This window comes from Mus musculus, chromosome 11, assembly GCF_000001635.26.
Source record: "Mus musculus strain C57BL/6J chromosome 11, GRCm38.p6 C57BL/6J".
Classification (NCBI taxonomy): domain Eukaryota; kingdom Metazoa; phylum Chordata; class Mammalia; order Rodentia; family Muridae; genus Mus; species Mus musculus.
In genome coordinates, this window is record NC_000077.6 from 5,900,816 (window position 1) to 5,912,967 (window position 12,152).

At 51.3% G+C, this 12,152-nt stretch overlaps 1 protein-coding gene across 4 annotated transcripts in view; it reads right to left on the reverse strand.

Moving 5' to 3' along the window:
- Gck (glucokinase) overlaps positions 1-12,152 on the reverse strand; it is a 49,266-nt gene continuing 37,114 nt past the window's right edge. For 2 of the 4 annotated variants that reach the window (XM_006514444.1, XM_006514443.4), the window contains exons 2-10: positions 10,047-10,209; positions 9,463-9,617; positions 8,268-8,387; positions 5,868-5,963; positions 5,662-5,761; positions 3,546-3,729; positions 2,285-2,440; positions 1,125-1,503; positions 1-999 (exon numbers count right to left, since the gene is read on the reverse strand). In XM_006514444.1, coding sequence (XP_006514507.1) covers positions 934-999; positions 1,125-1,503; positions 2,285-2,440; positions 3,546-3,729; positions 5,662-5,761; positions 5,868-5,963; positions 8,268-8,387; positions 9,463-9,617; positions 10,047-10,209 — 1,419 coding nt within the window. In that variant the 3' untranslated portion in view covers positions 1-933. The remainder of the gene's footprint in view (positions 1,000-1,124; positions 1,504-2,284; positions 2,441-3,545; positions 3,730-5,661; positions 5,762-5,867; positions 5,964-8,267; positions 8,388-9,462; positions 9,618-10,046; positions 10,210-12,152) is intronic. The other 2 variants (NM_001287386.1, NM_010292.5) reach the window with 2 other exon arrangements.

The window sequence follows — 12,152 nt, forward strand, 5'->3', positions numbered from 1 at the left end:
CATGTTTAAGTAGTTTTAAATATTTAATTAAAAACTCCCCCATGGTTCCAAGCTGGTGTGGAGAGGGCGGCATGGCATCTGGGAAACCTGACAGGGATGAGGGACAGAGGGACCTGGGTGGTTTCCTGGAGAGATGCTGTGGGTGGCTTGCTTCTCTTCCCGGATCACTGATGTGAGTGTTGAAGCTGCCATCCTGCTAACAGTGCAGAGTGAGGCGCTCCCCTTCAGGTCCCCTAGAGCAAGGACTCTGGGCCTCTATCCTCTGGCATCTCCTAGGAGGGTTCATCCCAGAACTGTAAGCCACTCAGGGGTGGAGGTATATGAAGGAGACTGTCTCTGGAATGTTTGTGGCCTGGAAAGTCCCCTCCATGTAGCTAGATAGTCGGTCTCCCATGGTTTTGCAGCCTCTTCAGCCACAGGCAAGAAAACAGCCAGGTCTGGGCAGCCCTTACTCTTCTGGGGGCCCAGGTCTGGTCTGGCCAAGCTGCTGAAGCTACCTCCCCATGGAGATGTGTTCCCAGGGAAGCCAGGCCATTGCAAGTCCAGGAGGCACTCCCTTGGGAGGCCAGACCCACAGCTGTGGGAGGCCAGAAGCTGAAAGAGCAAGACCTGAGTGTGCTTCACCTTTCTCTGTAGTTGATTCTAGCAAGAAAGGCTTTTGGTGCCGCTGATCCTCTTGCCCCTTGCCCCAGGCTGAGAGCCCTAGGGCTGTCTCACTGGCTGACTTGGCTTGCAGGGGCCTCTCCCCATTTTCCAGGGGTAGCAGCAGAATAGGTCTCCTGCCCTAGTGGACTGGGAGCATTTGTGGGGTGTGGAGTCCCCGTGGAACCCAGGTCCCTGTCCTTGCCTGGATTTCACTGGCCCAGCATGCAAGCCTTCTTGCAGGCCACCGCAGAGACCAGTGCGGCTCCCCTGCCGCTGCCCTCCTCTGATTCAATGAAGGTGATTTCGCAGTTGGGTGTCAGCCTGCGCACACTGGCGTGAAACCGCTCCTTGAAGCTGAACAGGAGGAAAATGGGGCTGCTATTTCTGCTACCATCCTTTAGATCCCACCTTTGCCACCCCCGCCACGGCAGCCCACGCCCCACCAGGCCACGCCCCACCTCTTCACTCCCACCCCTCACCCCAGACTGCAGTATATATTCAGTATTCCAGGCCCAGGGAGAATCAAGCAGGATCGGCTCACAAAAGCCTGGAGTTGAAAGCCGCGCCCTTGGAGCCTCCCTTGGAGCCCGGGAGGTTGGAGCGCGAGCGAAGGTGGAGGCTGACCTCGGGTGCAGCTTGTACACGGAGCCATCCACGCCCACCGTGATGCGCATCACGTCCTCACTGCGGCTTTCGCGCATGCGATTTATGACCCCCGCTAGTCCTGCTGAGCACATGTGGGCGGCGCGAGTGGACACGCTTTCACAGGCACGGCGCACAATGTCGCAGTCGGCGACAGAGGGTCGAAGGCCCAGAGTGCTCAGGATGTTAAGGATCTGCCTTCGGTCCCCAGAGTCGCTGCGGGCGGTATTAGGGAGGGAAGTCACTGAGGGTCCTGGGGGAATGGGAATGCCCTGCCCTGCCCAGCAGTCCTTTGGTCAGCCCCCGGGTTTTCTCTGTCGTGAGGATGACAATGCCACATTCTCCGAGCTGTAGCATGAAATTGCAAGACACTGACTCTGGGTAGTGAGGAGTGACTGGGGAACGTGGACACTGAGTCACTGGACACTCAGTGTTAGCATTCCTTTTAGGCTCTGCCTAACAGTTACCTGGCAACAGCTAGGTAGGCCTGGCTTGCTATAAAAGGGACTGTTTGGCTTCTCCTGGTGCTCTCTCTCAGACTCTCATCTCCTCATCCCTTTGTCCCTTTCTCCCCTCCCCCCTCTCTCCACGTGTTTCTGGCGGCCTCTTCTCTTTCTCTGTGACACTCTGTCTCTCTATCTCTGTCTCTCTCCTCCTTTCTTACCTCCCTTTCTCTTAATAAACTCTATTATACACTATACCTGTCGTCATGTGGCTGGTACCTCACGGGGAAGGGATGCCTCAGCATGGATCCACCGAGGCACCCCTCCCACCTCACCATACCACGCTCTATAAAACATATCCTTAGCTTTTTTTTATAAAACACAGAGGCCCAGGAGCGCTGGCCCTAGCTTCATGTTCCCCGGTGCCCCTGACGTAACACTCCGCTTCCCTTAGAACCCCACTTCATCCCTCTGTGTCCACTGAGCCAGTCTCTGTCCCCACCCCATCCCTTCTCCTCCCGCACTCGGCCCCTGCTCCTGCCCCTTTTCGGCACCTCTCCACCTGCGACACAAAACGGGTCTCAAAAGCACCACGTGTGCGCAGCTGCTCTGAGGCCTCTCCGTGGAACAGAAGATTCTCCTCTACCAGCTTGAGCAGCACAAGTCGTACCAGCTCGCCCATGTACTTTCCGCCAATGATCTTTTCGTACCTGGATACAGAACAGTCGGTTATGCCAGCTGACCGTCAGGAAATCCCCAAGCGCCCTATTCTGGTTAGGAGGTGACCACGTGGGGCACTGATCCCTCTCATCCCCACCCCCAAGCCATTATCCAAGGTCTTGTCCTCACAACCTGCCCCCCACCCCGAAATTCGTAACTAGAGGCTTCAGAAACCTCAGGTCCTGAGAACATGCACAGTTTTAACCCAGTTGAGGGGTACATCTGGCCCTGTGCTGACCCTGGTATATTAAAGGGACAAAGAGTTAAGGAGCCTCTGGTCCTTTGAAAGCTTACTGGTGACAGGCCTTGTGTGAAGCCCACACCCTGGAATTTAGTGACAACCATTCTCAGTGGCTCACAGGGTTGGTGCCCGGCATGGCACATGCAGCCTGGTATATTTTTGTCTAATGTGTGAGGCTCCATATTTTCGTCTTGAAATCCAGCAGATATTAAATGACCTAACAGAGGCCCGTGAGGGTCTGTGAGGAAACTCATAAAATAGTTAGCATGAGAATGGTACCACATAGGTGACTAACTTGTGATAGGCATGATTCATTTTATTTACTGAGTTACTTTTATTTTGAGACAGGGTCTTACTATGTATCCCTGGCTGGCCTGGGACACGAAGAAATCTGTCTGACTGCCTCCTAAGTGGTGAGATTAGAGGAGTATACCTCAATACCCCGCAGTAGCCATGACTCAAGGCAGCTGGTTCCCAAGCTATGTTCTGCCAACCCACAGCATTCCCCTAAATGCCAATTCTTATTTTGTGGAACTGGCATGCATATGTACTTTGGGAGTTTCTTCCTTAAACCAGATAAACCTTGCTAAGGGTCTTTCAGGGCCATCTGGTGGGAGGCCACCTATAGGAGTAGAGAGGTGGGACTTTATACTAACCACCATGACAGCTCCACATTTCACAGGGCAGGGGATAACTGAGCTGAAGAAAAGAACCAGCTCACAGATGGCTCATCAACTTGCTTCTCCCCAGAGCTGCTTATAAGCAGGCTATTTATTATGTGCTGTGAGCCAGCTGTGGCATGCCCAGCCAGCACAGCCACTGGGGTGGGCTAGGAGGGCGGGGGGCATCCTTACAGCTGCTGACCGGGGTTCACTGAGCTCTCATCCACCATCCGGTCGTACTCCAGGAGGAACTCGTCCAGCTCACCGGAGTTCCCGAAGGCGCCCCACTCTGTGTTGACACACATGCGCCCCTCATCGCCTTCCACCAGCTCCACATTCTGCATCTCCTCCATGTAGCAGGCGTTGCAGCCGGTGCCTACGGGATGGACACATTTATGCTATAAGACCACGTAGCAGGCGTTGCAGCCAGTGCCTACGGGATGAGGCACATTTACGCTATAAGACCCGGGGGGTGAATGCTGGACGGCTGGAGCAGCTGTGCAGTGAAGAGTAGTTGGGTCAGTCTGCAGATGGCCCTCCAACGAGAGCTCCTTACCTGGGAAGTCAGGGGGATGGAGGAAAAACCAGGCGTGCCAATGTGGGTTTGACACCGGAAATGAATGTGAGGTGTCATGGTTTTAAATTTTTAAAAATGTTCTGTATATAAGTATTTTGTCTGCACACTACATATGTGTCTGTCTGACTCCTAGAGAAGCCAGTGGAAGTTATAGATCCCTGGAACTAGAGTTACAGACAGTTGTGGGTCACCATGTGGGTGCTGGGAATTGAACCCAGGTCCTCTGGAAGAACACTGAGTGCTCTTAACAGCTCGGCCATCTCTCCAGCCCCTTGCTCTCTAGCACGCTGCAGGCACATCTTGAAGTCTCTCTCCTGAACCCTTTTAGAGGACTCTCAAAGTGAGTGAGGCACCATGTAGGTAGGTACCTCAGAGCCACTCAGAAGCCACCGTAGGCAGGGCCTGCTGCAGTTTGTCATGTGCCAACAAAAGATACCCATCACTTTCGGATCATGCCACAGAGGAGCTGTGCCTGGGCAGAGTAGCTGCGGGTGGCTAGGCTAAGTTCAGATCGAAGTGTCTTGGGAGCTCCAGGAGGAGTTAAAGAGGAAACGTAGAGGCAGGGATAGCCAAGGACATCTGGAGAGAGAAATTTTCACTACCAAGGCAAGATTGAAAGTAAAAGTAGGAAATAAGAAGAGATGCAGAGGGGTCAGGCTAGAGCATAAAATATATGCACGTAGCCGGGTGTGGTGGCATGTACCTTTAGTCTCAACAGTCTGGAGGCTGAGACAGAACGATCTCTGTGAGTTCGAGGCCTGGTCTACAGAGTGAGTTCGAGGCCTGGTCTACAGAGTGAGTTCTAGGACAGCTAGAGTTATATAATGAGACCCTGTCTCAGAACAACAACAGCAACAAATATATGTATATGTATGTGTATGTGTGTGTATGTGTATATGTACACCTATAATGTTTTATATATATATAAGATAATATAAGATGAATGATGTTTATAAAGCTGGGCGTGGTGGCACACGCCTTTAATCCCAGCACTTGGGAGGCAGAGGCAGGCAGATTTCTGAGTTCGAGGACAGCCTGGTCTACAAAATGAGTTCCAGGATTTATTGCACAAGTTTAAGTACAGATGAGAGCCTATGAATATAAACACATTATTGGAGATCTGTCTCTGAAGCACCTAAAACACGGGTTTTCTGGGTAATCAGTGCCCAGAGAGTGCAAACATACATCCCTACACCAGTGTGCAGAGAGTGCAAACATACATCCCTACACCAGTGTGCAGAGAGTGCAAACATACATCCCTACACCAGTGTGCAGAGTGTGCAAACATACATCCCTACACCAGTGTGCAGAGCAGGGAACTGATTTGGTTGAAATACTGCTTCGGAAGAACTCAGGAACCTCTGAGACAGTGGGGGCAGGGCGGGAGGAGGGCATTGGTGTGGAGCTCCCACCCTGATTGAGGTGGGCGGGACAAGCTTGAGCTAGCTTTGGCTTCTTTTTCTGGAATCTCCTTCCCTCCAGAGTAGGTTTAGGATCTGGCAGTTCATAGATTCAGAGCTGGGTCCGCTGTTGGCAGCAGAGCCAGACTGGGGCAGGGGTGACAAGCCACATGAATGGTGCCATTTTGCCGATTCTCTCCCACTCCGAACCCCACGGCTGCCTGGCTCAGGCACCAGGCCTGTTCTGACTGGCTCTTGTTGTTAATGCTTTGGCACTGAGTGCTATGAGCCTGTGCAGCCTGCAAAGGTTGCAAGGGGGAGAAGCCCTTACCCACAATCATGCCGACCTCACATTGGCGGTCTTCATAGTAGCAGGAGATCATTGTGGCCACCGTGTCATTCACCATTGCCACCACATCCATCTCAAAGTCCTGCCAAGAAGTACAGAGACTGTGGACATGGAGCTGAGGAGAGGGCCCTGTGATGAGGGAGAACATCCGCAGGACAGCCCCTGAGGGCAGGCAAAGCTATGCTCACCCCTCTCCTCTTGATAGCATCTCGGAGAAGTCCCACGATGTTGTTCCCTTCTGCTCCGGAGGCCTTGAAGCCCTTGGTCCAGTTGAGCAGGATGCCCTGTAGGGTAGGATAGCCTCATGGCTGCTGCACTGACATGGAGCTGTGGCCTTCAACCAACCAGGCCATAAGGCCATGACACTCCCAACACCTTGTTTCACATTTGAGGAAGTAGACTCACACAGCTTTGAGAGGCACTGGGAGCAATTTTCTACACACACACACACACACACACACACACACACACACACACACACACACAAAGAGTGAACCCAGGACCGTGAGAATTTGGGGTAAATGCTCTATAACCCCAGCCTAAGAATGCTGAGCAGGAAAGCTCAGGGATACGACTTCAGAGCAGAGGTAGGCCAGGCAGAGCCGGGCAGAGCCGGGCAGAGCAGTGCTGAACGACACTGGGTTCCTCTCTTACACTGAATCCTGATGCACATGGATGAACCAAATGTGCCTTTCTCTGTGGATCTCAGGGCTTTAAAAACGACAGGAGGTGGGAGGTTGGCTGTTGCTTTTGTCCCTGTGGGCGTGACCAGGTTTTGTCTCAGACAGAGGTTGTAATGATTTGCCTTGTCAACTTGTCCCAGTGAGGAATCACCTGGGAAGGGAGTCTCAGAGTCTCAGTAAAAGCAAGCATGCATTCTTTGCTCTTTGTTTCTGATTGTGGATGTGATACAACCAACCTTTAAGCTCCTGCCTCTGAGACTTCCCTGCTGTGATGTACTATAACCTGAACAGTGAGCTAAATTAAGGCCTTTCTCCCCTATGTCTCTTTTGTCAGAAGACTACTTATTCATGGTAACTACGAAGGAAACTAAAGCAGAGATCTTATGATATGTGTGCACGTGTGCACGGGTGTGTATGTGTGTGTGTTTTGTAGGATTTTTTTTTTTTTTTTTTTTTTTTTTTTTTGGTTTTTCGAGACAGGGTTTCTCTGTGTAGTCCTGGTTGTCCTGGAACTCGTTCTGTAGACCAGGCTGGCCTCGAACTCAGAAATCCACCTGCCTCTGACTCCCAAGTGCTGGGATTAAAGGCGTGCGCCATCACGCCCGGCAGATATTTTATCATACTGTGAACCCTGAGATTATGTTATTTACTGAAGAAAAAATAAACCTATATTCAGTTAAGATGTGGCTCACACACCTTTAATCTCTTTGGCTGGAATACAGACATACTCTTAGGACACACTTTTGATCCCAAACAATGAAGGTGATGTTAGTTTGCAAAAAGAAGCACCCATGTTTGAAAGTGATGTCGAATTGCGTGGCAGACAAAGTGACGAATCAGACAAAGATTTGACAGAATAGGATCTGCCCAATTATCAGAGAAGAGAGAGGAAAGGGAAGCTACTTGAGAGAGCACAGAAAGAGAAAAAAGATAGCAAAGTGGCAGTTTTACTGAAGAGTTTTACAGAGACAGGTTACAGAGAGAACAAGCTAGACACAGGTAGAGATAGAACAAGCCAGAGAATAAGAAGGAGCCTGAAGATTAGAACAGGTTGCTAGAGGTAGTTTGAGGCCATGCAGAGTAATTTAAGAGAGGAGGAGAGAGAAGCCAAATTGAATCAGTCAGCTTGGAGAGAAGTTTGAGCAAGAACAGCTGAGTTGAGCCAGCTAGAGTTCAGAAAGAACAAGAAAGGGTGAGCTTATTCAGCAGGAACTCCCAGAGGCTGAAAATATTCTATGCCTAGGTTAGATTGTATGAAAGCTAGAAGCTTCCAGGACTAGGCCTAGGTTAGCAGACAGAGGTGGTAAGCCTCCAGACAACAGTTACATCAGGAGAATAAAAGTTACATTGAAGTATGTGTGTGTATGTGTGCATGTGTGTCTGTCTGTGTCTGTCTGTATCTGTGTGTGTTTGTGTCTGTGTGTCTGTGTCTCTGTGTGTGTTTGTGTCTGTGTGTCTGTGTCTATGTGTGTGCCTGTCTGTGTCTATGTGTGTCTGTGTGTGTCTTTGTGATGTAACTCATAAGGTTGTGCTTGCTGGTGGGTAGATTCTCAGAACTTTCCCACATCTGACTCAGAGTGAAGCAGCTTGGTATCTTTCTGCTCTGTGGTGAACTGGGCCTCACTCTTACAGCCTGTTGCCACCTCCCACTACAAGCGACTTGCTTAACCTGTTTCATTATCGGTACTGGGGTGACCATAGCATGTCTCCTGAGAGGCTTTGCCACACAGTAAGAATCAACTGATTTATGTCTATTTGCCAAAGCTTTACTGATAGGAAGTGACAGGGGTCACAGTTGCAATCCCCACTCGGCATGGGTTGGGGAGCTGCAACTGAAGGCAGTCTCGGCAGAGTTCTTCCCAAGTGTTTCCACCCATTCATCTCCTCTCTCCTCCACCTGCTCACCTTGTCTATGTCTTCGTGCCTTACAGGGAAGGAGAAGGTGAAGCCCAGGGGTAGTTTCTTGTGTTTCATCTGATGCTTGTCCAGGAAGTCAGAGATGCACTCAGAGATGTAGTCAAAGAGCTAGGAGTTGCACCAGTGTGGCATTAGGTCAGGGCTGGGACAGTAGCAGTTCTCTCTCCCCAGGAACTGTACCAAAGTGTCTCTTGGAGATGTTAAGACATTTGACCCCTGAGGCAGCTCCAGTTCTGCCTCACCAAATTCCCACTTAGAGCATCTTCTCCCCTCATCCACACTCTTAGGGACAATGGGAGGCAACTGTATGCTGGACCTGTCTAGAGTTTGCTTCTCAACAGGACTAAGGCCTTACACTTCCCTGGGTGGAGCACCCTGCACATTGCAGTCTCCAGAGCAAGGTGACACAGCACAGGACTGGCTGGTGTTAAACCTGGATGACTATCCTGTGAAGCTCTGGGTGGAGTCCATTCTTAGCTATGACTATGATTTCTGTCTCTTTTGCTGTTTCCCAGGTATACTGGCCCCCTGCCCCCGCTGAAGGCCGATCCTAATCCCTTCAAGTGGGACCACTCAATCACTGGGCATTGCTGACACATTGCAGATGGATGAGGGAGCTGGGTCATGACATGCCTGGTTCAAGGTCTGCTAAGGGAAGGCTGAGTGGCTATAGGCGACCTCTTGCCTGGTTGCCCCTCTGGTAAAGGGTTTTGCTTTGTCCCTGGGGATGTCAGTGGGGGGCTCTATCTTAACCCGGGTCCTTCTATTTCCTGGTCTCCCATCTGGGTCTTTCTCATGCTTAGGGACCTTTGCTGCTTAGGCAATGTGGCTTCGGCCATGCCACTTGGCATATCCTGTTGCTGGGTAATGGCGGCCTGTGAGGAAGGAGGGGCAAGTATGGTTCTGGCTGCTCAGTCCTAAGCTTTGATTTTCCACTAGGAAATTGAACAGGAGCTGGGGTTTTCTCTTGCTGCTGACCTTTCTTCAGCCCCTTCTTGTTCTGGGCCGGCTGGGATTGGGACTTGGGATACTTTAAGCCTCTGAGACACCTTCTTGAGTCTCTGAAGCTGGGTGGACCTCCATCACTCCTGTCCTTGGAACCCTCCCATCAGGACCAATTCTCCTGAGGTTCTGGGTGACGTTGACCCCTAGCCCTCCTTTGCCAGCCCCTCTGGCTGCTCACCATCTCCGCAGTGCCCGTCATGGCGTCCTCGGGGATGGAATACATCTGGTGTTTCGTCTTCACGCTCCACTGTCCTGCCTCCCCCTCCCCCACTTTCACCAGCATCACCCTGAAGTTGGTTCCTCCCAGGTCTAAGGAGAGAAAGTCTCCAACTTCTGCAGGCAAAGGGAGAGATGTTCAGTCTCGTGGCCCACCTGACGGGTGGACTAGGTCTGGGGAGCCCAGACAACGTGGCTGAGGGGATGCTAGCCTAGACACTGGGGGTGGGGTAATGCTAGAGCAACCTGTGGAAGGGTCAAAGGTGAAGTAGGAGCACCAGCGGGAAAACCCTGCCTTAGGTAGAGGCAGCCAGAACCTAGGGAGCTACACAAGACCTAGAGTGACAGACCAGACTCTAGAAGAGGAGGAGCTTCCCCAGGTGACCTCAGAGACAAAAAGGCCAATTCTCCTAGGGACTGATATCTTTAGGCTGGACCTGAGCACCCCAGGGCTTCAGGTAGCTGGACAAACGCAGGTCCAGTGATTCGGGGATGTCATCGTTTGCCTAGAGGGTCCTGTCTAGGGACAGATGAGCCCTGAGGTACCTGAGCCTTCTGGGGTGGAACGCACGTAGGTGGGCAACATCTTTACACTGGCCTCCTGATGGGTCTCCAGCTTCAGGCCACGGTCCATCTCCTTCTGCATCCGGCTCATCACCTTCTTCAGGTCTTCCTCCTGCAGCTGGAACTCTGCCAGGATCTGCTCTACCTATTCGGGGAGGGAGGGGATGGGAGCAGCTATGGCTGCCGCTAGAAGCCACCACACACCAAGGGTCTCTTTTGGTCCTCTGACTCCCGATGCAGGATGGTCTACATCTCAGACTATTTACCATCGTTGATTTCAAACATTCCAAGGCCAGACCTTCAATGGTTATTGGCCTGGGAGCTCTGGGGTGGTGATCCCAGGGAGATGGGTAGCCTTTGCCCTTAACAGGACCTTGGCAGCACGATGACTTAACTTGCCTCCCCTTGTCCCTAAGAGTGTGGATGAGGGGAGAAGATGCTCTACGTGGGATTTGGTGAGGCAGAACTGGAGCTGGCATCACTGTAGAGAGCCAATATTTTTCTGCTGTAAGGCTTTATGGAATGAATAGGCCAGTCAGGATGCACAGGGTAGCCAAGACTAGAGTAGGTGGAGTGACCTCTAGCGCCAAACGGGTCTGGCTAGCAAAGCATGGCGTCCCACAGTGTGCAGGCTTTAAGTGGAGAGGGAGGGCACTCTGGATACTGACATGGGAGACCTGTGTGTGAATAGCTCAGATCCAACACTGCCATTCCTGCATATGGATGGCCTCCTCTGTTTCTTTCCTAGATTTGTAAGATTTCCTGAGAACTAGCAGCCACAGGACACGTGTCTTCTCCTTTCAGGTACAGCAGTACAAAGGAACCCAGTGACTGCCCAGGTGTGGTGGCACATGCCTTTGATCCCAGTACTTGGGAGTCAGTGGCAGGAAACCCTGTCTCAAAAACCAAACCAAACCAAACCAAACCAAACCAAACCAAACCAAACCAAAAACCAAAAGGGACCCAATTATAAGATATTTTTGGTCTTGGGGAACAAGGAGGGTTGATCTTAACAAGGGTTCAATCCTCTGGCCATGGTGGGCCCCATCCCTGCCTCTCTGTAATGGCTGTCCCTCCTAGTGAGTAGAGGCCTGGGCCCTGGCTGAGGGTGAGGTTGAAGGTGAGGGTTAAGGTTGCCTTCAGTTCAAGATTCTCCATAAAAGAAGCCAACACTTTAGGCTGGGGTCTCTGAAAAGGATGAGGGCTAGGGAGATGGCTCAGGGTGACGGGGTAAATACATGGCTGGACTCTGGCTGATGAGGGCTCCAAGTGACTTGTACTTTCCTCTTGGAGTTGAGGAGAACTTGTCCAGAGCTTAGAGCATTCTGGTGAGAATGTAGCGAATGGTACCTGCTGTTTCTTATTTCACTGTGGCGAGGGATTGGCAGGGCCAATATGTTTGTGCCATCATCTTTATACAGATGTTGGAAAGAGCACGTGTCCTGGATGGTCCCAGGTTCTGCAGTTTCTATGTCACTGTACCTTGAAGGCCTGGACATGACTGAAGCCAAACTGATGCCAAATGTCCAGAAGACCAGGTATTGTCTCTATCAAAATTTAATTTTGATTCAGCAACTTCAGGACATAGAATATATGAACACATCACAGGAAGGACACAGGACCTCCTCTACAATGAAATAAGACCCACAAAAAAAACCCCTAAGACACTGCATTCACTCACAAGGCCATGCCGAAGAAACCCAAGACACATACCGCCACCATGCCACCTTCTGCAGTTTTCCAGAGAAGGGGGTAGAATTTTCTGGCATTGAGGAAGTGAGAAAGGACCTTCTGAGAGCCCAGCCCCACTCTCATAAACAGAACTGCACCTGGCCTGTGGATCTGCCAACATTTAAAAATTTATTTAAAATTGAGGTCCTTCTACAGAAGTCTCCAACAAACTAGGTCTGCATGCTCAGGAGGCTTTAGGGAAGTGGAGAGGCTGCCCCCAAGTGGTAGGACCTGGCCACAGAACCCTCATTCTGAGCCTTGGCCAAACCAGCTAGGCTTCAGTACTTCCCATACTGACCCAGACCACTGTGGCTAGAAGGACACCTCGCATTCCCCACGTTGTCTTTCCCAATGCAG